Source organism: Leucopleurus acutus, assembly GCF_964270905.1.
Source record: "Leucopleurus acutus genome assembly, chromosome: 3".
NCBI lineage: Eukaryota > Metazoa > Chordata > Mammalia > Artiodactyla > Delphinidae > Leucopleurus > Leucopleurus acutus.
Genome location: NC_139145.1, coordinates 1,026,191 through 1,051,199, shown reverse-complemented (window position 1 = coordinate 1,051,199; position 25,009 = coordinate 1,026,191). Strand labels below are relative to the sequence as shown.

Below are 25,009 nucleotides of genomic sequence, written 5' to 3'. Positions count from 1 at the left end.
CCTGCCAATGCCCCCAGCTGGCAGGCTCCCGTCCCCCACGTCGGCGGGCGGGCACTGTCACCTCCCTGCGGCTCCCCGGAGGGGAGGGGAGGGGGTGTGGTGCTGATGCTGGGCCCGGTGGAGTCAGGAGCCCAGGAGGGCACTGCCGAGGACAGCCCCAGCCAGGAGGGTGGTCTCCGCGTGGGGGCCAGGCTGGGACAGCGCCCTCGTAGGCACCCCCTGGCGGGGACGCAAGGTCCACCCTGCAGCTCACTTTCCTTGCAGAGCCCCCTGGGCATGGAAGCAAGCGCCTACGCAGTGAGGGTGGGGCCCGTACGGGCAGGGCAGAGGCTCAGAGGGCGGGGCCCGGGTGGGCAGGCGGGTGGTCCACCCTCGGGGCAGCCAGACGGCCCTGGGCCGGGAGAGGACGTTCTGGAAGGCCAGCCCCGGCCACTATCCCAGGAGGCCGGTAGGGGCGGGGGCGGGGGCTTTCTCCACGGCAGAGTCAGTGGTGGCTACCACCATGGGGCTGGGCACGTAGTTGAAGGGGGGGACGCGGGCGGAGCGGCTGGGGGAACCGTGTCGGCTGGCGGGGACGAAGGGGCTGGGGGCGGGCGCCTTGGCGGGGCCCGGCCCGTCCACGTCGCTGCCGAGTAGGAGGGAGGGGGCGCCGCCGGTCGTGGCCTGTGGGGTCACCCAGCTCTCCAGGCTCGGGGACGTGCTCGAGTTGGTCTTGGTAGCTGCGAAGTCCTCGGTCTGGACCACGGCGTCGCTGGTCTTGCGCTGCGGAGGGCCTGTGGGGCCGTCCTCCGGTGAGGAGCCCAGCAGGGGCAGGGCGCGGGGGGGCAGCGTGCTCCGCAGGATGTGCGGAACGTCCTCGTCCCGGATGCGACGCCACGTGGTGCCCGGCGCGGCCTCCCCGGTGCTGCTGCGGGGTGCGTTGTCTGCCACAGGCACGGGGGCGTCGGGCCCGCGGGCCACACTGATGTGAGGCAGGGAGGCGTAGCGCTTGACCGTATCAGGCCGGGCGGCTGGCGTGCGGACGGGCAGGCGAGACGGGCTCTCAGAGCTGGTGCGCCGGGGCGGCCGCTCGCCCAGGCCGGGCCGGGCCATGGGGGGCCGCTGGGGGGCGGGAGCCTGCCGGGGGGCCGCCCGCAGCTCATCACAGCGCGAGGAGCATAGGAAGACGGCGGGTAGCGCGGGCCGGCCGCGGCGGGTCAGGCCTGCCTGGGCAGCCGGGGTGGCGGCCTCGGTGGCGGACAGTTCGGTGCGTCGGCGGCGCAGCAGGCCCGGCGACTCCTTGATGAAGGTCAGCTGCCTCCGGAAACCGGAGCGGTCGGAGGCCTCGCTGCCACTGGAGCGGGCGGAGGCCACGCTGCCGCTGGAGCGGGCGGAGGCCACACGCACGAGCCCTGGGCGGCCCCCTCGGGCCCTTGGACCTGGTTCCGGGGCTGCCTTGGCCAGGGGTGGCGGCCCCCGCCGGGTGGGTCTCTGCATGAAGGGGATCCGCACGGGCGACTTCTGTGTCTTGTGCTGCTTGGCCAGCAGGGCCCGGGCAGGAGTCTTGGTTGCGGGGGAGGCCCTGGGGCCGGGCAGGGTTCCTGTGGCCTGGGTGGCCGGGGGTGACCTCCTCGGCAGAGGCTGTGAGGCCGGGGAGGTCTGGGAGGAGCTCGACGAGGGGGTCTTGGCGAGGCGGGCAGGTGGCGTGGCACTCCTCTGAGGGGGGCTCAGCGCCGCCAGCTCCGAGATCTTGCCGGGTCGGTGCAGGCTTCGAGACCGCTGCTGCCCGGGGCCAGGGATTTTGGCGGGGGCTGCTGGCTGCACTGGACTTGGGACTCCCGTCTTTCTCGGCACATTGCGGGGCCCAGGGGCACCTTTGGGCTGGGCCCGGGTGGCTGGGCTGGGCATGTAGATCACTGTCCGTCCCCGGAGCACGGCTGGCACCCCGGACGCGGCCTTCTGAGTGCCACGTGGCTTCTCCAGGCCGCTGCTGCGCTGGGCCAGAGCCCTGTCCCGTTTCTCTGGCCGCATGGCACTGCCCGCCTGACCCTCTGCCCTTGGCCTTCGACCCTTCCTGTGCAGGGGAAGCTGCAGGGTGGAGCCCACCGACCGCCCTGAGGCAAAGGACAGAACGGAGTCGGACTCAGAGGAGGCCTCGTGGGTGGCTGCCGCCGCTGCCTGGTGTAGCCACGTGACGATGGAGTTGGCCCCCTCCTGGATGGCGCGCCACTCGACGCTGTCCAGGTCTGAGGCGTGGTCCGAGCCCGCTGCCTCCTCACTGTGCTCCCGGGGCCCCTCTGCTGGCCTCTTCTCCTGCTGCACCGCTCTGGACTGGCGGCACCCTGGGCCAGACACCTGGGGCCGGCGCCTGGGCACGGCTGAGCCAGTGCAGCGCCGGAGCAGGTCTGCCTCGGCCCGCGGGCGGGGGGCGCTGTCCCGCCTGCCCCCGGGGCCTGGGTCCTTGGTGACCCCTGGCTCGCGGGCTCGGGGCCGGCTGGCTGCGCGCTCAAAGGGCTCAGGCTCGCTCAGGGAGCTGGCGGAGGAGCTCAGGGAGTAGCATGGTGGCGTCTCATCAGCGATGAGACTGGGCTGAGCCCGGGCTGGCGGCGCGACCTTGGGCGTGGCAGCCTTGGGCGGCGCGACCTTGGGCACGGCCTGCACCTCCTTCCTGCCACCAGCCGGGTACTCCCTCTTCACCGCGCGGGGGATCGCAGATGCCCGCCGCGGGGGTGCCACCGCCGCTGCCGCGGACGGCTCTTCGTCTGATTCGTTGCCGTAGAAGCAGTACACGGCCTCCTCGGTGGGCGTCGTGAGGCACAGAGACTGCAGGGCCCCGTCCCCACGCGCCTGGCCCGGGCGGGAGCTGTCCCTGTCTCTGCAGGCGCTAGGGGGCCGGCAGAGGGGCAGCTCCAGCCCTGCGCGGCTCCTGCCAGCCCCCCGGGGCTGCTCTGTGCTCCGGCCCGTGTCCCCCGCCCTGTGCCGGTGCCCGGCGGGCTGCCTGGTGGGGGCAGCATGGCCCGCAGCCTTCTGCCCCTGCGCAGGCCCGCCATCCCCGGGGGGTCCCTGCAGTGTCTCCTCGCTGAGGGAGGTGGTGCTGGAGAAGGTGACCGGCGTGCCCTCGGCCGAGTCGGTGCAGGACTCATCCTCCCGTGCCGGGGCGGGCACCAGCATGTAGACGGGCACGGGCAGGGTGCGGTGGCCAGGCACCAGCGCCGAGGCCACCTTGCGGAGCCGGGCGGGCACGGTCCCACCCAGGCACTCGCGCAGCAGTTCCAGGTCCCGGTCGGTGGATGTTGGCCCTTCGAGGCGGCCACTGGCCTCGTCCCGCCGGCGGTGCCCGGGGCCCACGCCTCCCGCACTGCTGCGCTCAGGGCAGGCCGGGGGCAGCAGCCGCAGCTCCACGTCCTTCTGCACATAGAGCTCATGCAGGGCCAGCGCACTCAGGCTGGAAGCACACGAGAAGTTCTCGTCGGGCTTCTCCACGGTGAAGCGCACGCTGCCCGCGTCCAGCTCAGACGGTAGCCGGCAGCGCTCCCGGCAGTCGGCAATGTCCAGGAAGCGCTTCACGTAGCTCTCCCACTGCAGGCTGAACTGGGTGACCTCACGCTCGCCCGGCGGCGCGGGGGCCGGCGGGGGCGTCTTGCTGCGGCTCGGTGGCATGGTCTGCCCAGGGCTGTCGGGCAGCTCGCTGGGGCTGACTGTACCGCTGCCCAGCCCGCTGCACGGATCGCTGGCGACGGAGCTGGCAATGGATGGGCTCTCGAAGCTGCCCAGCGAGCTGACCGAGCTGCAGCGGCTCAGCACCAGCGGCGTCTCCTGTACGCAGTTCTCAGACGAGCTGGACGGCGTGGCGTCCTCCACCCCCAGGCCCCGGCCCCGCTGAGGCACCGGGATGGCCATGGGCAGGGAGGCGGAGCCCGGCCCCTGCCAGGCCCCGTCCAGCCCGGCCTCGCTGGGGCCAGCCTCCTCCAGCCCCTCCAGGGACGAGTCGCTGTCATCCAGGTCCCCGGCCTCACTGGGCCCTGGGCGGCCGGCCGAGGACAGTGAGGACAGGGAGCTGCAGCGGGATAGGCAGAGGGGCGCCTTCTCCACCGCCAGCTTCTCGGGCACCTTGCTTAGGTCCTCTGCGGGCAGCCAGGCCTGTTTCCGGGCCCTGGGGGCCAGGGACCCCGCGCCCGCTCTGGTGGTGCCCTCAAGCAGCGGCACATGCTGGTAGGTGGGCGACAGCTTGATGGTGCACACGCGGGCATCTGTGGCCGCGGTGTCCCGGGCCTTGGGCTCAACCTGGCCGCTGGGCAGGTTGAGGTCAAGCCGGCTGGGCCGCGCCTGGCCGCACAAGGGTCCCTCGCAGTGCTCGGCCAGCGCGGCCAGCGAGCAGGGCTGCGAGTGCTCGCGGGGACAGTGCCCGTCACTGGTGCTGCCGCTGTTAAGACTGTCGTTTGAGAGGCTGGCGTGGGCCGCCTTGATCCGCAGCAGCGGGTGAGCCCGGCTGCCGGCCTCTCGCCGCCCTGCCTCGGGCCCCCGGCAAGGGGAGCAGGAGTGCGCACGGCCCTCCCGTGGGGCCTCCTGCCCGGGATCCCCAGAGCTGAGGCTGAAGCTGTCGTCAGACGAGGTGTGCAGGGCCGAGATGTCCTCCACCAGCCGGTCGATGCGCGCCACTGCCAGTGCCAGCTTGGCCTTGGCCCTGGCTGCCACAGCTGCCTCCCTGCCGGCCTCCTTCTCGGACTCCAGGCCGCCCCGGCGGGCGGGCGGGGTGCGGGCCAGCGCCTGGCCCTGCAGGAAGGGGCTGCCCAGGAAGAGGGGCAGCACGGCGGGGCTGGCGGGCTCGGCGGTGGCGGCAGCGGCGGTGGCCAGGGAGGGTGCGTCGTCATCATCGAAGCAGCCCGAGTCGGAAGCGTAGTCCTGGGCCAGGCCATCCAGGTGGCGCAGGGGCGGCAGCGGCTTCTTGGAGGCGGCCTCGGCCTCGGGCAGGCCTTGCTTCTCCAGGTGGTCAAGTGCCTGCGCCAGGTGCCGCGCGTCCAGCGCAGCCTCCAGCGCCCGCTGCTTGCGCACGTACAGGCTGGGTGCACAGGCGCTGGGGGAGACGGCAGTGGCTGCCGCCTGGTACTTGGCGGGCCGGTGGGCCAGCAGGTTGCGCAGGGCGGCGGCGCTGCCCATGGCGATCATCTTGTGCTTGGAGTGCACCAGGTTGCGCAGCATGCCCACAGCACCCAGGTCCCACAGCAGCTCCTGGTCACTGGCGCTGCGGGCCGACAGGTTCCAGAGCGTGCCACATGCGTTGCTCACGATGGTCAGGCTGTGCGACGTCAGGTGCTGCAGCAGCGTCTGCAGGCAGTTGTGGTCCCGCAGCACCTGCCTGCGGGGGCCGGAGGGGTGAGGAGGGGCGGGAGGGGTGTGTCAGACCCCCGCCCAGCCCGGACCCCAGCCCACCGGACACCCGCCCGCCGGCAGGACCGTGGCCACGTGGGGCAAGTCAAAACGGAAAGTGCCCAGGTAACATTGCATTTCAAAGGAAGGGATACATTTTTAGTAAAAGCATACCTCAAACATTGAATGTGCTGTACTTGTGTGAAAGGTTTCATTTATTAATCTCAACAAACTATTTATGAAACAATACTAATGTGTTAACATTACTTATTATTTACTTTTTCTTTTTTTTTTTTTTTTCCCCGCTACGCGGCCCTCTCATTGCTGTGGCCTCTCCCGTTGCGGAGCATAGGCTCTGGACACACAGGCTCAGCAGCCATGGCTCACGGCCGGACCAGGGCACGAACCCGTGTCCCCTGCATCTGCAGGCGGACTCTCAACCAGTGCGACACCTGGGAAGCCCCTATTACTTATTATTTAAAATGAAATTTCATTAAAACCATCTCATTTTATTTCTTTAATTTTTATTTTACATTGGAGTACAGCTGATTTACAGTGTTGTGTTACTTTCAGGTGTACAGCTAAGTGATTCAGTTATACATATACATATATCTGTTCTTTTTCAGATTCTTTTCCCATTTAGGATATTACAGACTATTGATTGGAGTTCCCTGTGCTACACAGTAGGTCCTGTTGATTTCCTATTTTATGTATAGTAGTGTATAGTATAACTCATTTTAGGGCATCTAAATCTTGTGATATTTAGGATATACTGAAGACAGATTTCTGTTTGCTTTTAAAAATACTAAGCATTGTTTCTTAATTATTGTCATCACTAGTAAATAAATGTTTTATTTTACTTGGTAAGATCTTTAGCACAAGTACCTCCCATGCAACATTCGAGAATGTACTAAAGATAGTGTTTTTAAAAGAAAACAGAAATCTAAGTATTGTTTGTTAATTATTAGCATAATTAGTAAATCAGCGTTTTAATTTAATTGATAAAGTCTTTAGCACAAGCGTATCCCATGCAGTATTTAGGATATATTTTTTCAAAGTTATGTGTTTTCATACAACTCAAGCATTACTTATTAGTAGTATTAACAAATAATTTTATTTATTTTAACAAAGAACACATTTTTACCATTATTTACAAAATAATGTGTTGTGTTTTTTTTTGTTTGTTTGTTGTGGCCTTTCCTGTTTCTGAGCACAGGCTCCGGACACACAGGTTCAGCAGCCATGGCTCACGGGCCCAGCCGCTCAGCGGCATGTGGGATATTTCCGGAGCAGAACACGAACCCGTGTCCCCTGCATCGGTAGGCGGACTGTCAACCACTGCGCCACCAGGGAAGCCCCTGTTACTTACTATTTAAAATGAAATTTCATTAAAACCATATCATTTTATTTCTTTAATTTTTATTTTACATTGGAGTACAGCTGATTTACAGTGTTGTGTTACTTTCAGGTGTACAGCTAAGTGATTCAGTTATACATGTACATATATCCTTTCTTTTTCAGATTCTTTTCCCATTTAGGTTATTACAGACTATTGATTGGAGTTCCCTGTGCTACACAGTAGGTCCTGTTGATTTCCTATTTTATGTATAGTAGTGTATAGTATAACTCATTTTAGGGCATCTAAATCTTGTGATATTTGGGGTATACTAAAGACACATTGCTGTTTGCTTTTAAAAATACTAAGTATTGTTTCTTAATTATTGGCATTACTAGTAAATAAATGTTTTATTTTACTTGGTAAGATCTTTAGCACAAGTACCTCCCATGCAACATTCGGGAATATACTAAAGGTAGTGTTTTTAAAAGATAACAAAGGGCTTCCCTGGTGGCGCAGTGGTTGAGAGTCCGCCTGCCGATGCAGGGGACACAGGTTCGTGCCCCTGTCCGGGAAGATCCCACATGCCGCGGAGCGGCTGGGCCCGTGAGCCGTGGCCGCTGAGCCTGCGCGTCCGGAGCCTGTGCTCCGCAACGGGAGAGGCCACAACAGTGAGAGGCCCGCGTACCGCAAAAAAAAAAAAAATTAAAAATTAAAAAAAATAAAAGATAACAAAAATCTAAGTATTGTTTGTTAATTATTAGCATAATTAGTAAATTAATGTTTTAATTTAATTGATAAAGTCTTTAGCACAAGCACATCCCATGCAGTGTTTAGGATATGCTTTTTAAAAGTTATGTGTTTTCATAAATCTGAAGCATTATTTATTAGTAGTATTAACAAATTATTCATTTTAATAAAGAACATATTTTTACTATTATTTAGAAAGTAATGTGTTTTGTTTTGTTTTGTTTTGTTTTTTGCGGTACGCGGGCCTCTCACTGTTGTGGCCTCTCCCATTGCGGAGCACAGGCTCCGGACGCGCAGGCTCAGCAGCCATGGCTCACGGGCCCAGCCGCTCAGCGGCATGTGGCATCTTCCCGGAACGGGGGACGAACCCGCGTCCCCCTGCATTGGCAGGCAGACTCTCAATCACTGCGCCACCAGGGAAGCCCTGCATTTTTATTTTTAATAATTTAATTTAAAATTCAGTATATCCCACGCAATATTTGCAATATTCGTATACTTTTTAATAGCTATGTATTTTCATACATTAGAAGTATTACTTATTATTAATGTTACCTAATAGGTAATAGTTATGCTAATGAAGAATAAGCATTGTTTTATTTATTAATGTTGATTAGTGAATATTTTAATAAAGAACAAGTATTTATGATTATTATTTAGAAAATTATGTATATGCTTACTATGTTAATTTACAATTTAGTACAAGTATATCCCGTGCGGTGTTTGGGATGTATTTATACTAAAGATAGTACTTTTAAAGTAAACTGAAATCTAAGTATTGTTTGTTAGTTATTAGCATTATTAATAAATAATGTTTTATTTTAATTGGTAAAATCTTTAGCGCAAGTATATCCCATGCATTATTTGGGATGTATTTATACTTTTTAATGGTTACGTATTTCATACGTTAGAAGCATTACTTACTGTTAACGTTACCTAGTAAGAAGTTAATATGTATGTTAATGAAGAATAATCTTTGTTTACTACTTAGCGCATAATAGTTTGAAAAAGAAAAAGCATTATTAATATGACTTAGAATGCTACGTATATTTTTACTAAGTTAATTTAAATTGTGGTACGAGTATATCCCAGGCAGTATTGAGGATGTATTTATACTAAAAACAGTCAGCGACCGGGGATGCGTCGTGCCGACCCATTCGCGGGTGGACGAGGTGAGGCTCCCCGTGGTTCAGCGCCGAGGGGGAGCCGCCAGCCCCACGCCAGCTGCTCCTGGGCTCCACCTGCCCAGCACCCTCCCCCGTGCCCCCTGCTGACCTGTAGTCCTCACGGGTGGCAATGAGGCTGGACACGTTGCGCAGGATGCCGCCTCCACTCTCGATGATGGCCAGCGAGTTGCTCTGGCACTTGTAGGTCAGTGTGCTGACCAGGAAGCCCAGGGCGCCATCCACCTGGCAGATGGCGGCCTTGTTCTCCGTGCTGTGCGCTGAGAGGTTCCACAGGGCGCTGAGCACGCTCTTCAGGGTGGACTCCTGGGCACAGGGCAGGAGCAGGAGGGGGTCAGCGGCGGGTCCCCAGCCCCACCCACCCCCGGGCCCTCTCCCTCGAGGCGCCGACACAAGGCACCCAAATGCCTCTTCGAGTAGAAGTCAAAAGTAACACAACCAGGGGCTTCCCTGGTGGCGCAGTGGTTGAGAGTCCGCCTGCCGATGCAGGGGACGCGGGTTCGTGCCCCGGTCCGGGAAGATCCCACATGCCGTGGAGCGGCTGGGCCCGTGAGCCATGGCCGCTGAGCCTGCGCGTCTGGAGCCTGTGCTCCGCAACGGGAGAGGCCACAACAGTGAGAGGCCCGCGTACCACAAAAAAAAAAAAAGTAACACAGCCGGCCACAGCAAGGTCTTTTGGGTTGGAAGCCCCCGGCCTGGACCCGCTGCCAGGCGGTGGGTTGTCCGTCTGGCTTGACTTCCCCCCAAGGTGGCGAACTCACCACCTGCTGCCAGTGCCTCCCAGCCACGTGGCTGGCACCCCGCAAACGTGGCCCCCGCCACCCCACCCGGTGCCCACCTTGGAGGCTCGCAGGACGCACTGCATCAGGGCCGTCATGCTGCCCACCTCCCTCAGCACCTTCTTGCTGTTGATGTCCGCCCTCCAGGACAGGTTGCGCAGGATGCTGGACACCACCTGGGCGAGTGCAGGACAGGCTGTCTGGGCCCGGGCCCGGCTTCCAGGGTGGCTCACAGGGCCCACCCGCAAGCCCCACGGCGGCAGGTGGCAGAGCCCAGGGTTGCCCCTCACCCCCGGCAGCACCACAGCCCCCCGGGTACCTGGTGCAGCTCCTCACTCTCGGACGCCAGCTGGGCCACGATGGCCTCCATGCAGCCCCGGCGGGCGCACAGTGCGGCCTGTGGGGTGACACGGGAGTCATGCCATGGCGGGGGGTGGGGGGGTGCACCTGCCGCGTTGACTGAGCACCTACTATGTGCTGGAGCTCAAACCTCACCTCCCACCCCATCTTCACCACCACAGCGGAGGGAGAGCACTCGCCCTGTTGCTCTGATGAGAAGACTGAGGCTCCGGCAGGCGCAGACACCCTGCCCAGGCCCAGAGGCCCCCGCTCCACAGGGGTGGCAGCAAAGGGGCCAAGAGGATGGTGGCCTGGACCCCAGGCCTCAGTCTCCCCGCCTGTCCCCGCCTCTCAGTGCTGCTTCGAGGCGGGGAGGAGGCCACCAGGTCTTGGCCTGGGGGATGCTGGCCCACCCGCCGGCCCACCCAGGCACCTTGTTGGCGACGTCCCCGAAGGTTAGGTTGGTGAGGGTCATGCCGGCGTATCGGCGCAGGGCCAGGTTGAGAGGGTCCCGTGTCATCTTGTGCATCTCATAGTCGACCTGCAGTAACTCCGCCACGGCCTGCAGCCCACCTGTGCGGACATGGCAGGGCTGGGGGCAGGGGGGCGCCCCTCACCACCCCGCCTGCCCACCTCCCAGCTTCTGCCCGCACAGCTCACTCTACCTATACGCCCTCCCCTCCCTCCGATCTGCTCTCCTCAAGCCCACCTTTGAAGCCCAACTCTGAGGACACCTCCTCCAGGCAGCCTGGCTGGCCCAGCCCCCTGCGTGCCCTGTGCCTTCACACCCGCCTCTTTTCTGCCCTCAGCCCCCAGTCACACTTCGTCCGGCTGCCGGGCCTTTGCACATGCTGTTCCCTCTGCCCGGGATGCTCTTCCCCACTGTTCACCCAGTCTCCTGGGTCCCCTTCTGCTCAAGGGTGACTTCCTCAGGGAAGCCCCCAACTCCCCAGATGAGAAGTTCCCAAAGCATTAGCCAGCAAGCCGCTGAGGGCAGGGCTGGTGGCTGCCCTGCTGCGTCCCCAGGACGGACCAGAGGGCGTGTGCTCAGGAGCCACTGCTGATGCCCCACACACGCGACTTTTTTTTACTTTTTTAATTTTTTGGCCATGCCACACAGCATGTGGGATCTTAGTTCCCCGACCCGGGATCAGACCCGCGGCCCCTGCAGTGGAAGCACGGACTCTTAACCACTGGACCGCCAGGGAGGTTCCTGCACACACAGTTCTTTACTCACTAGGACAACTGGGTTCTCACTTTACAAAGAGTAAATGGTCGGGACTTCCCTGGTGGTCCAGCGGTTAAGACTCCATGCTTCCAAAGCAAGGGGTGCCCGGGGTTCGATTCCTGGTCAGGGAACTAGATCCCACATGCTGCAACTAAAAGCCTGCATGCCCCAACTAAAAGATTCTGCATGGGGACTTACCTGGTGGCGCAGTGGTTAAGAATCCACCTGCCAATGCAGGGGACACGGGTTCGAGCCCTGGTCCAGGAAGATCCCACATGCCGCGGAGGAACTAAGCCCGTACACCACAACTATTGAGCCTGTGCTCTAAAGCCCGCAAGCCGCAAGCCACAACCACTGAGCCCATGTGCCACAACTACTGAAGCCCGTGCGCCTAGAGCCCGTGCTCCGCAACAAGAGAAGCCACCGCAATGAGAAGAAGCCCGTGCACCACAACGAAGAGCAGCCCCTGCTTGCCGCACTAGAGAAAGCCCACGCGCAGCAACAAAGACCCCAACGCAGCCAAAAAAATTTTTTTAGTTAAAAAAAAAAGATTCTGCATGCTGCAACTAAGACCTGGTGCAGCCAAATAAATAATTTTTTTTAAAGAGTAAATGGTCAGCGGGAGCAGAAGGGAAAGAACCTGCAGGAACCCAAACACACGCAGCCCTTCCCCCTTGTTCGGCAACAGGATCGTCCTCAGGACCCGGGACCGATGAGGCAGTTTTGCCGAAGAGCACGCCAGTGGGGACCGCCCTGGGGAAGGGGCTTAGCAACACAAACCTACAAACTTCCAAAGCGAACCTGTACGTGTGTGTGCACAGCAGCACGAGTCACAACAGCCAGAAGGTGGAAACAGCCTGAGTGTCCATCACCAGATGATGGAGAAACACACCGTGTCCCTCCACACACGGGGACGTCCCTCAGCCACGAAAAGGGGTGAAGCCCTGACCCTCGCTACCACATGGACGGACCCGGAGAACACGATGCTCAGTGAGAGAAGCCAGACACAGAGTGTGTGATTCCATTGATGGGAAACGTCCAGAACAGGCAGAACCACAGACACAGAGCATGGGTTCGTGGTTGCCAGGGGCTGGGGAGGGGGATGGGGGGCTGAGTGGTTAATGGGGACAGGGTTTCAGTTTGGGAAGATAAGATTAAAGATGGTTAAGACAGTAAATTTTATGTTACATATAATTTACCACAGTTTAAAAAAATGTTTAGGGAATTCCCTGGCGGTCCAGTGGTTAGGACTCGGTGCTTTCACTGCTGAGGGCCCAGGTTCAATCCCTGATTGGGGAACTAAGATCCCATAAGCTCTGCAGCGTGGCCAAAAAAAATTAAAATTTAAAAATGTTTAAATACGTAATTATAAGTCGGAGTGGGGAGCTTCCAAAGCCTTTTTGCTTCTTAATCTGGAAACTCCACTCCCGGGAACCCACACAAAGGAAAAAAATAACAATAGGGAAAAAGAGGTTGAACTGAACTGTGCGTGGGGCACGTTCACCGGATGAGCCACTCAGCTCATCACGCATCCCTTGCCTGACTGACAGACACCAGTGACATGCCAGCATTTCCATCTCGGGACCCCTGTACACGCTGAACATTTTTTTGAGGACCCCCAAAGAGTTCACTTGGGTTACAGCTCAATATTTATCATACTGCCACCAACAACAAAACAAACATCCCAATCGAAAAGTGGGCAGAAGACCTAAATAGACATTTCTCCAAGGAAGACATACAGATGGCCAAGAGGCACGTGCAAAGATGCTCGACGTCACTAATTCTTAGAGAAAGGCAAATCAAAACTACCAGGAGCTACCACCTCACACCCGTCAGAATGGCCATCGTTAAAACGTCTACAAATAACAAATGCTGGGGAGGGTGTGGAGAAAAGGGAACCCTCCTACACTGTTGGTGGGGATGTAAGTTGGTGCAGCCATTATGGAGAACAGTATGGAGGATCCTTAAACAACTAAAAATAGAGTTACTATATGATCCAGCAATCCCACTCCTGAGCATATACCCGGACAAAACTAGAATTTGAAAAGATACATGCACCCCTGTGTTCATAGCAGCACCATTTACAATAGCCAAGACATGGAAGCAACCTAAATGTCCATTGACTGATGAGTGGATAAAGAAAATGTGGTATATATAGATACAATGGAATATTACTCGGCCTTAAAAAAAAGAATGAAATAATGCCATTTGCAGCAACATGGATGAGCCCAGAGATTATCATACTAAGTAAAGTATGTCAGACAAATACCATATGATGTCACTTTTATGTGGCATCTAAAATATGACACAAATGAACTTACCTACAAAACAGAAACAGACTCATGGGCACAGAGAAGAGACTTATGGTTGCCAGGGGGGAGGGGGTTGGGGGGAGGGATGGAGTGGGAGGCTGGGGTTAGCAGATGTAAACTATTATATATAGGATAGATACACAACAAGGTCCTACTGTAGAGCACAGGGAACCATATTCAATATCCTGTGATAAACCATAATGGAAAAGGATATAAAAAAAGAATGTATATGTAACTGCATCCCTTTACACCTAAAACGAACACAATATTGTAAATCAACTATACTTCAATAAACAAAAAATATTTACCACACTAGAAATGAAAACGGAGAAATCTTGTAACCCCAGAACGCACAGCCCAGCGGTCCTCAGAGTAGGGGTGCCTGGAAAAACCCCTCTGAACACACATGCGCACGAGAGTGAAAAAGGCAGATCGCATCTTCGTGGAATTACCAACATAGCACTGAGTGTGCAGGCCTCTGGGAAGGAGCTTGGTAACCTCCAGCCGTCCCTGGACCGGCTGGCGGAGGAAGGACTCCAGACCTGTGCCCTCTTGTAAAATGTCTGCCACTCCAGATGCCCCTCCCGGAAAGGCTGCGCCTGGGCGCTCCCCCCCACACCCACACTGGGTTTCGAGCGCCCGAGTCTATGTGGCCGGACCACGTGAGACCTTACAGAACCTTTGGTTTGACCATCTGCTGGGTGAGAAGTAGTGCCTCGTTTGGCCCTTGATGTTTCCTTTCCCCATGTTTTGATTACTTTTATGCGGAAAAGATGCTGCAGTACTCCCAAACCTAAAACTTCACAGGGTCGCTCCGCCTCGACCACCCAGTAGCTCCGATTCACCTTTTCTCCTGCCTTCCCGGCCTCTCCCCTGTTCTCTGAGCCCCAGGACCACTAGTGCCGAGAATCTGCCCTGCACTGGGTGAGGCCCGGAGGCCGTCCAGATCAGGGGTAGCTCCAGCTCGCAGGGGCGGCGAGGGGCACTCACCCAGCTCGTTCATGGCACGGCGGTATTCCTCGTCGAAGGACAGCTTCATCACGGCGCAGGTGGCCTGGCAGATCTGTGGCTCGATGGGGACCGGGGCTGTGGGCAAGGGGACCGGGTCAGAGCCCTTCCACTGCAGGAAACGTCGCCTGGTGGGTCCCCGCCCCTCCCTGCAGTCTCCACCCTGCAGACCTGCCAAGACCTGGAGCTTTACAAAGTGCTGCCCGCCGGGCGCGCGGGGTCACCCCCAGAGCATCAGCCCCTCTGAAGTGAACAAGGAGGGGCCTGCCTCACCCAGCCTGGTGCTTAGCATCTGATACTAACTTTGCAGGCGGCCCCAACAGCTAGGAATCTCAAACTCTGCCCCCGCCTTTCGAGGGTTAACTACAATCTATCCATTCAATCAACGACCGTTTCTTGAGCGTCCACCTTGTGGCTATCCCTTTGCCAGTCTGTCTTCACAGGTTCCCAGGAGGCCTCAGCCGGCGCGTGGCACAGAGCAGGTGCCCGGCAAAAGCCAGAGGCCGCTGTTACTGCCAGCGGTGCTGCCCTGGCACCCGGGGAGCCCAGGCTGCCGCCCAGCGCACAGAAGCTGCTCACTCACTCACCGCCGCCGGCGCCGCTGCCCTCGGGCCCACCGTCCCGGGCCTGCAGCCAGTCCCAGCAGGTCTCACAGTAGGCACGGATCTGCTCGAGCACGTGCAGGACGCGCATTTCCTTGCGCGCCAGACCCTGGTCCGGCTGGGAGAAGACGATGTTGTGCAGCGCTGCGTTGGCGCGCATGCGCGCATCCTTGGCTCCCGGCGCCCCTGGGGTCCCGTTGCGACCCCCAGCCCCGGCCTCGGTGCCGTGCAGGATCTGCAGCAGCAGCGGCAGGCAGCCCGAGCGGCGCATGGCCACGCAGCTCTCAGGTGAGCTGGACATGGCGAGCAGCGTCCGTGCCGTGTCCTCCTGGTCACGCGTCGCCAGCATGGACAGCAGCCAGAAGACCACCTCCACCTGCGAGGGGCAGGAGATGTCAGGGTGGGGAGCCCCGCCTGGCTCACCTGGCCCCAGACGGGCCCACCTGCACTCCCCCTAAACGGATGAGAGTCCTATGACTTCAGCCCAGGAGAATCTCTTGCTCACCCCACTACCCTCACCCTGCATCCTCCCGGGGAGCAACACACACACACACGCACACACCACTGCAGAGATGCCCCCAGCCCATGAGAGCCAAATGTCCACCCCATCAGCCTCACCAGTACTCCTAGGGGTGGCCCCCTACATCTAAGTCCAGAGTGCCCCTCAAATATACAGAACAGGTATACACACGCACGCCAGGCTCCGCACCACAACCCAACCTCCCGACTCACTCCAACTCAGGATGACCCTCCCACACCTGGGGATGCTTTAGGGCGGCCTGGAGAGGGAGGGGCCTTCAAATGCAGCAGGGATGCTGGACCCACTTCACTGTGTATCCCAACCCAGCCGGCCGCCACTGCCCCCACCCCGTCTCTCAGCATCCCCCCCCGGACTCCCCTCACCTTGCTGTTGCCCGGCTGAGGGGCACCATCCTCAGGGTGCGTGGGGACCTCGGCCTCTGGGTCCTCATCCATCGGCATCGACTTCACTGCCAGCAAGGCCTGTGGGGAGAACGCCAGGCCTGCGGGTTCCGCCCAGGGGCACCCCACAAAGCGCCCAGGCTGCTGATGCCTGCCCTACCCCCACGACGATGTGGCGGGGGCCGCAGACGGATTCCTGAACCCTGGGCAGGGCCTGGGGGTCTCCCTGCTGCCTGGGGCTGTCACCACGCACTAGGGCTCTGACTTCGCCCCTCCTGGTACCTGGGGCTCGGTCTGTTGCACCCGGTCCTGTGCCGATAGCAATTCCTTGTCTATCTGCTCCAGGCGGGAAGCACGGATCTGCGTGGGAGAAAGGGCACACTGAGGAAATCCCACCCAGCTCCGACTCCGCCCACACTCCCAATATGGCCCCGTCCCCAGTCCAAATCCTGCCCCATGCTGACTCCACCCAGTCCCTGGTTTGGCCCCATCCATTGCCAAAACTCCCCACTGGGCTCTGACCCCGCCTCCTCCTTGATATGGCCCACCCACTCTCAACACCCGCACCCCCCCCCCCAGTTATCTGACTCCACTTCCTGATCCCACCCAAGGTCCAACCCTCAAGCCCAGGCTCTGGCCCCGCCGACAACTTAAACCCCAGGCCATCCCTCCGGACCCACCTATTTTCTGACTTGGTCCCGCCATTTGACTGTCAACGCCCAAGTCTTGGTCAGACTCGGTTCCTCGCACTGGTCGCCCCGTCCCTATCGTTCTGGGACTCTGTCCTCTGAGCCGGGGTCTGCGCTAAGCCCCCCTTGGCTCCGCTCACACTCCGCTCTTAACTCTGGCTCCGCTTCCTGCGTCAGGCCCCACCCGCAGGAGTCTCTGTCCTGTGATTCGCCCGCAGGCATATAACCCCGCCCATTAACAATATCTGCGCTCCTCCCACAACAATATCTGCGCTCTGATCCTCCCGCTGGTGTATGGCTCCGCCCAGGCTCCGCCCCAGCCGCACCTGCGCCCGCTGCACCATCTCGTCCGAGGTGCCGAAGCGCTCCTCCATCAGCGAACGGATGTGCTGGGCTTCGAACTCCAGCTGCTGCCGGATCAGATCCATCTGCATCGAGAACTGCTGGGAGGGGCGGGTGGGCCTCGGTGAGCTGAGGGGGGGCGATACCCGGGCGAGGGCTGGGCCTCCGCTCCACTCCGCCCCCCGCTATGGGCGGGGCGGGGCGGGGCACTGCAAAATCCCGGGCAGCTCCGCGCGCTCACCGTCTCCACGTGCGGGAGTTCGTCCAGGCGCTTGGATAGGCCCTGCAGCTGTGAGTAATACCAGAGCTTCTCCTTCTCCTCCTTCTCGATCTCATTCAATAGGAAACACCTGGCGGAGGGCCGGTCGGTGGACGCGGGCTCACAGAGCGGGAGACGTTGCCACGTGTTTGTTTACCCTGACTTTTGTAATCACTTCTGGGGTGCTTACTGGGTGCCAAGTTTAATAGGTAGTGTGGCAAATTCTCGCCCGTGGTGCCCCTGGCACTGGGGTGGGGATGGAGTGCAGAAGTTATTTGAAAGTAAAAAAGGTAACTCCTTTGTAAATTTTGGTCCTCGGAGAAAGGCTCTGAGGAGGCTGTTCTAACACCTCTCGAACACCGGCTAATCTCCCTCTAGCCTACACAGGGCAAACTTCAGGCTCGGATTGCTCCAGGTGCAGTAGAGTCTCCCTCTTCACACCCTGTGAGGAGACACTGCTATTCCCATTTTACAGAGCAGAAGTCTGAGGCTGGCAGGGGCTAGGGTTCTTGCTTGAGGTCAGGTAGCAAAGCATGGACTTAACTCCAGGCTGCTCCAGAACTTCCCCGTCTGACCGCGCACAACGCAGCTGAGCTGAGCTAGGCACCCAGACCCTGCCTCCTCCTTCTGGCCTCAAGCCCAGGTTTCTTGGGCCGCAGCCCTTTCTCCACAAAGGCTGCCTTGAGTCTCTCTGGCTCCAGGCCTGACTGTGAGCCCTGGCACTGGACACAGCCCTGTCCCTGGTGACGCCTGTGTGTCCAGGACCCCTGGGGACGTCTCCCAGGAGCCTTCCCCTCTGCCAGGAACACCCCCCCCCCGCCCTTGTCCTCCAGCTGAGGTCAGTTGGGCCAGGAAAGGGGGCTGAGGCACCACATGCGGATGGGGCAGGGAGTGGGCAAGGGGGCTCATGATGTGGGTGGAGCCTTGTGACCACTGCCTGTGGCAAGGTTCCCCGCCATCTCACCGTTCCCGGTCCAGTTCCTCCAGCAGCTGGATGGTGGCCCGACTCAGCTCCCCAAAGCTGTCCTTGGAGGGCCCAGAGCTGTGCACCGGGCTTCCCTCGGGGGTCCGGGCAGTGGGCTCAGGGACCAGAGCCGGGGGCTGGAACTTGAGGTTGTACAGGCTGGTGATGTCCATCTGCAGGGCTGGATGGGCGCAGAGGGAGAGGCTGACGTCAGCACACCCCCTGCGCCCCCTCCTCCCAGCTCCCTCAGGAAGCGGACCAGGGTTGGCCCCAACGTGCGGGGGGGGGGTCCCCAGGCCAGCCCCCTCACCTTTCAGCTGCTCCAGCACCTCGGTCTGCCCCGAGGACACCAGCACGCGGGCCTCCTGCTCCAGCTTGCCCTGCAAGTGCTTCAGGACCTCCTGAACATGGAGGCCGGAAAGAGAGCGGTCAGTGGTCCAGCCCCCTGTGAGATGCCCCTGTCCTGCCTGCCCATCCCTGGGCCCAGCGCCCTGGTGTTTGTCCCTGTGACCCGGGTCCACGTCCTCCGCCCAGCCTCCCCTCGCACCTTCATGCCCGACGTTTCTGTCTCCAGCTTGGACAAGTGGCTTGAGTTATCCCGAAGCTCCTGCCTCAGGTGACTGTTCTCGGCCTTCAAGGCCTCCACCTGCCGCACCAGCTGCTCGTAGGGCGCCACGGAGCTCGTCATCTTCAGCTCCTGCAGCGCCTGGGCCCACGGGAGAGAGGGATGATCTGAGGGTCTGGGTAGGGGGCGGCCCTCGACCTAAGTTCCAGCCCTGGGTTGGGTCTCAGGCAGGGGTGGCTGGCGTGGACTGCTGCAGACGGGATGGTGCTGGCCCAGGGAATCTGGGGGACAGACGGCCTGGCAGTTGGAGTGACGGACATAGGCAGGGACAACGGGAGACAGAGGGACAGAACTGTCGGAGAGGTGTTCAGACAGACAGCTGAACTGACCAACAGACAAGACACAGACAGACACTGGCCCTCACTGTGGGGCTTTTAGACACACAGACGGACAGCCAGACAGTTGAAACTGGCAGGGGGACTCACCAGCCCAATGCCACCAGGCTCAGAGACACACAGCCAGAGAGAGAGAGACAAACAGACAGATGGACGGACAGCCAGGACCCTCTCCTGAATGAGCACAGCCGCCCAGAGGCTGGGTGGACAGACTACCAGCTGGCCCAGATGCTGGCCAATAAGAACGCCGTGAAGGTTCTAAGAAAGCGATGGACGGGCTGATGGTGGCCCCAGCAGCTGGACAGCCAGCCAGCCAGACACAAACCCACCGTAGTCATCCTGGGGGTCTGCAGCCCGGACACCCCCTCCAGCAGCGGCTGGATCCGGAGTAGCTATCTGCTCGGCCCTGATGCCCCTCCGGTCAGCGCTCTGTCCCTAGAGCCCCCGGAGGCCCCTGCCCCCGCCCCTGGAGCCGCCACTGCCACTTGCTCTTTGTGTGTCTGGCTGCCCTTCTTGCTACAGCCCAGCCTCCTCCCTCTGTCCAGCTAGCCGGTGTCTCCTCCCTGGCTTGGCCCTCTTGACCGAGCCGTCCCACCACCGGCCCCCCTTTCCTCTTTGTTCCCTTCCCATCAGCCCTCACCCCCTCCCTCCGCCTTTGTCTGAGATGCACCAATGGCAGCCCATCCCCTCCGCCACCTCCTCCCTGGGAGCCCCCTCCCCCTGCCTGCCTGAGCCCCCTCCCCAAATCAGTCAGCCGCCCCTGCCCGCAGGGGGGCACCTGCCCCTTCCCTCTCCCTCCACCACCGGGGCACACCCATTCCTTCACTCGCTCACTCATTCTCCCTCTCCTTCCCCCCAGGAGCCCCCCCACCCACTGTGGGCACAGCTGGGCCTGGAGTAGGGGTAGGGGGGGCTCGGCCCCAAGGAGGAGTCAGTCCATTCTAACCACTCAGAGGACCTACTGCGTGCCTGGCCTTGTCATCTGACACCTTGTCACAGTCCTGAGCCTTGAGCCTCAAGGATCAGCATTCGACTGTTCCCGGAGAGAGAAACTGAGCCTGGGGGGACGCAGCAGGCATGACTGGGACCCAGACCCTGTCCTGGAAGTGGTCACAAGTCCAGGCAGTGCTGGAAGCACACAAGCCCCTCTCCCGCTGCAGGCCTCGGTTTGCACATCTGAGGAATGGGGAGAACTCGGTCTACCAGGCTTATCTTATGGGCCGACTAGAGGGCCAGGTGGGATGGTGGTCATGGAGCAGACAGGACAGTCCCATGGGTGACAGTGTGTCAGGTGGGGGAGGCTGGCGCCTGAGGACCACAGTCCCCTCTCTTACCCTGATACTGATCCTGCCCGAGGCTCAGTCGGGGGTCCCAGCTGGGGATCAGGACCCACTGGCGCTGTGGCAAGATCCCTGGGGATGGGCTGGGGCCCTGTGTCCTGGCTGAGGCCACCATGCCATGCCCAGCCAGGGGGAAGCACTAGTCCTGTGCATGCCCCTCCCACTCGGCAAACCCAGACCCCTCCTGGGGCCCTCTCCCCAGGCTGCCCCCAAGGGGCTCTTCTGGAATGGCCCAGACCGAGCCTCAGACCTTTCACTCCCCCCACAGGAGTGACCCAGTGGTCACTCCTGCGTCCCCATCAGACTGAACTTGGTAGCAGGGCCACGCATCAGGCTCCCTCCCATTCCAACCTGGGTCCCCAACACCACACTCCCACCAGCCCCTCAAGATCTACCCAGCTGGCCCCTCCCAGGGCAGCCTCTCCAGCCTCTTCCCGGCCTCCCACGATCCCCTTTTCATGCACAGACAGAGGGCAAGTTGCGAGTTGGATTCCATTTCTCCCCTGCGCCAATGCCTCCACGGCTCCCCAGTGCCCTCAGCATAAGCTGTGAGCCCTCTGCTTACAGCCCGCATCACTGCCACCGGCAGCTCTCTTTCCCCCAGGCCATTTCACATGCAGTTCTCCTGCCCGGAGCACCTCTCCTAACTCCTGCCATCGTCACAGGCCACCTCCTCCCTCCTGTCTGCCCCTCACCCCCAGGCTGCCTCGGGGGACCGCATCCGAGATGTGTGCACCGATAGGAAAGCACCAATAGCTAGGGGTTTTGTCTGAATGACAGTGAGGGGCCGCACGTCCTCTAGTTAAGCTGCCACCCAGAGAGGTGCAGCACCATTCCCCAAGACACACAGTGGCTTGTCCGAAGACTCTGGGAGGTCTGGGTATTGACACCTGTGAGTGGGTGTTTGCATGGGATCAACTGCAGCGACGCAGACGCCCACCTCCCTGGGACACAGTTTCTCCTCTGGCTCCGCCCTGAAGAAACGGAGGCTCCAGCCTGTGTGCTTACAGGCGCGGCAGAGAGAAAAGGACAGAGACTCCGGCAAGGCGGAGGCCGCACCCGCGCTGCCCTCCACCCAGGGAAGGCGCCCGCTTACTTTATCTCACTGGGGTTGGGCTGGCTGCGGTGCCGAGGGCCTGGGGGTTCCTCCCTCCGCGCAGCTACGCCGGCCCCGCCCAAGTTCCCAGTCCTCCGGGGCTGGGGCGGCCGCGGGGCGCGGGCTCCAGGGCTCCGGGGTTTCGGCGGGGCGGACGAGGACTCCGCGTTAGACAAAGCCCAGTCCGGGCCTCGCCAGGCGGCGCCGCCACTCCGGGCGCTGGGCGAGACCACAGCGCGCGGGGGAGGATGCGGGATGCAGGCGCGGCGGCCAATGGCGGCACGGGAAGATGGGCTGGTGCCATGGCAACAGCCAATGGCGGCCCGGGGCTGGGACCGCCGGCGGCTGCGGGGCTTCGGGCCTCCGAGCGGGTTCGGCGGGGTGTGTGTGTGTGTGTGCGTGCGCGTGTGTATGGGTGAATCCCCCTTAGGGAAGGGAGCCTCCCAATGACCATGACCTTGTGTCCTCCACTCCATTCGGGGTGAAATGGCGTTTCAGAACCTGCAGTGGCTGGATCTGCAGAATTTGAGTGTAAGCCATCCAGTTTTGGGTGTTACATCAGAACCTTAGGGTGGAGGGAGGGAAGCTCCAGGGGCGGGGCAGGAAGCCCCTCCCCACGGATACGGCCTGGCCTGGATCCGATGGGTCAGGGCAGGCCAGGGTTGGGGATCTAGCTGGACCACCCCGTCGAGCGTCCTGGCTGACATGGGAGGTGAGCGTGGGGGATGGGCAGGCACGCTGGGACCCTACATCTCTCCCTGTCCCCCTGCCTGGCAGAGTGTCAGCGCCTCCGTGACTCCATGGCCCTTCCTACATTCTCTGAATCTCTGACTCTCTGTGTCTGTCCCCTGTGGGACCCATAATTCACCCTTGCACAAGGGAAGCCAGAGGAGGGAGGGGGCTGGGCTCCCAGGAGTACCCGTCCCCAGCTGTCTCAGATCGTCAGTGGGTCCCCGGAGGCCACTTGAGGGTTTAACACCCAGAGGCCGAATCTGCAGCTGCAGCTCAGGCCGCCTGCTGCCCAAAGGACGAAGGAGACATGACATGGCTTTGGGGCTTGCCTCTGTCTTCTCTTGGCTGGGGGGCCAGGGCAAGTCGTTCACCTGGAGACCCTCAGTTTCTCCCTCTGTAAAATGGGGAGGTGGCTGCAGCCTTTGTAAGGGCTGGTGCAGGGAAGGACAGGACAGGAGGGGCAGCCAAGGACACAAGGACCACGGCTACCATGGTGTCTCCTGTTGGAACGGCTGCAGGAGGCCCCTTGTGTCCCACCCTGGGACAAAAACACTGGGGGCGCCGAAAGAACTTGGACCTTGCGTGTTCCAGAGCCTCCGGAGCCAAACACAGCCGCCCCCAGCCTGTGGGACCCGGGAGTGAGTGCAGTGGGCAGAAGGGCTCTTTCCAGAGGCTGGGAAGGCTGCACTGAGAAGGGGACACCGGTGCTGGGCCTCTTCAGCATGAATCAGAGCTGGGCATGGGATCAAGGAGGGGAAAAGCATTCCAGGCTGAGGGAACAGCACATACAATGCCTGGAGCCAGGAGAGATCAGAGCCCACTCAAGGCATATGGACTTCGGTGGTGGGGTTGGACCAGGGAACTGATGAGGCGTTTAGAGAAGGAGGAGTCCTGGGGCTGAGCTGACCACGGGAAAGCAGGGCAGACTGGGCAAAGCTGGAATGGGGGCGGGGAGAGGACAGAGCCCAGGGCCGACTTCAGCTCCACCTTGACTCCCCTGCATGACCTGGGGCATGGCCTCAGTTTCCCATTTTGTTCACTGGGAGGTGGTTAGAGAATCCCTGCCCCAACCCCCATGGGACGAAGTCTCAGCTCCCCCATCCAGTCTTAGATGCCACTGCTCTCCAGGCCCCTCTCAGCCAGAACGTTAGAGCTGGCAGGAGGCTTGGAGGGTCCAATGGCCAGTCTTGTCCTCGTTCACAGGGGAAAACTGACGCTCAGGGCAGGGAGCACGTTGCTTGAGTTCATGCGCAAGCCCAACCAGGCCCTCCCTGGGCGTTCCTCACCACTCTGGGTGGGGCTGGGGCCTGGAAGGTTGAGAGCACATGAGGCCTGAGACCCCAAGGCAAAATGCCCTTGTCCGCAAGCCTCTGGAACATCACGTCCCTGACACCACCCCAAATCCTTGACCCTGTAAATCTTTGAGCCACAGCCAGAATCGGGCATCACTGTAAATCCTAGAAAGACAAGAGCCTTCGGAACCCTCAGAGCCTCCCAGGACCCCAGGCCCAATCTCGGGGTGCCCAGGCCTAGTGGGGGGCCTCTTCCCAGTCTCCCTCCCTGGTATCGTCTGCTCCCTCTACCGCACAGGGCTCGATTCTCCCCATCGCCACCATAAAACAACGCCCCCCGAGCCTGGCACACAGCCAGGTTCATTCTTGGGCCTTCTGAGCCTGACCCCGGGCATCTCTGCCCCCTTGATTCGCCCCCCTCTTCCCCACTGAGCCTCCGCCGTGTCAGGGGCCGGGGGCGGAACCAGGAGCGTCCCCCGACTCGGAGCTGGATGGGGGTGGGGGACAGGGGAGCAGAAAGGCAGCAGGTGGTCATGAGATCACAGAGACGGCTCAGGCTGGGTGACTGGGCAGGGCCCTGACAGGTGAGGAGAGAATGCCACTGGAGGTGGGGGAAGGGTGGGGCCGGCTGGTCCAGGCCGCGTCCCCGAATCCCGACCCGGGATGGGTCGCCTGACCACGGTTCTGGGCCTCAGTTTCCCGGGCGTGGAGCGGACGGGCTTGAGGCCCCTTCAGCACCGCGGACAGCTCCCGCCGGCCTCTGGGCTGTGCCCTCTGCGGGCGCCTCCGCCCCGCGCTCAGGCTCCAGCCCAGCTCAAGGCGTGACCTTGGGCTCCCCGCAGCACCCTCCCAGCCTCAGTTTCTCTTAAAGAGGGGATGTTATAGCCCCAGAATTCAGATTTCGGAGGCCAGCAAAGCGCTCGGGCCCGGTGGGATGGATATTACTATGGACATCCGCGTGGGCGAACATCTAAGTCAGCCCTACGCTCTGCGGCCAGAAGGGGAAACTGAGGCCTGGAGAGCTGTAGGGCGTGGCACGGTCCCCCACCCGCTCGCGCACGGCGGAGCCTAGGCAGAGCGAGTCCTCGCCGCAGCGCCCCCGCCGCAGCCCTCCCGCCGTAGCCAGTCTTCTGGTCTGCGCAATGAGGAGGGGTCCGGGGGTCTGTCTCGGAGGCAGAAGGCTGGGCCCGGCGTGGCCGCGCCTGCGCAAACCCGGAGTTGGGGGGGGGTTGTGGCTGCGGCGCGGGGGAGGGGCTGCCAGCCCTGCGAACAACCTGAGGCGGTTTCCCTGGCAACGGTCTCCACAGCGACTGCGCGAGACCCCAGACCCTTGGCGATTCCCTGCGCGTGCCCTTGCGCCTCCCGCTGCCGCGACCACCGTTCCCGCGGTCCTCACCCCATTCCGGGCTGCGGCTCTCCCGCCCCAGCCGCGCCCACGGCCAGACCCCACGCCCCGCGGCCGGGACCCCCGCGCCCTACCTGGTCCCCGAAGAAGGCCGAGTGCAGCAGGCTCAGCAGCCCCAGGAGCCCCAT

At 60.8% G+C, this 25,009-nt stretch overlaps 1 protein-coding gene across 1 annotated transcript; it reads right to left on the bottom strand.

Moving 5' to 3' along the window:
* Positions 1-432: 432 nt before the first annotated feature.
* On the bottom strand, positions 433-25,009 carry APC2 (APC regulator of WNT signaling pathway 2; the record flags this gene model as incomplete). Its single annotated transcript, XM_082836490.1, has 15 exons — positions 433-5,335; positions 8,705-8,919; positions 9,452-9,568; positions 9,712-9,789; positions 10,165-10,304; positions 14,262-14,357; positions 14,867-15,257; positions 15,785-15,883; positions 16,085-16,162; positions 16,818-16,934; positions 17,075-17,183; positions 18,057-18,237; positions 18,367-18,457; positions 18,604-18,762; positions 24,956-25,009. 15 exons carry the CDS (start codon positions 25,007-25,009, stop codon positions 433-435), a joined length of 6,828 nt encoding a protein of 2,275 aa, XP_082692616.1.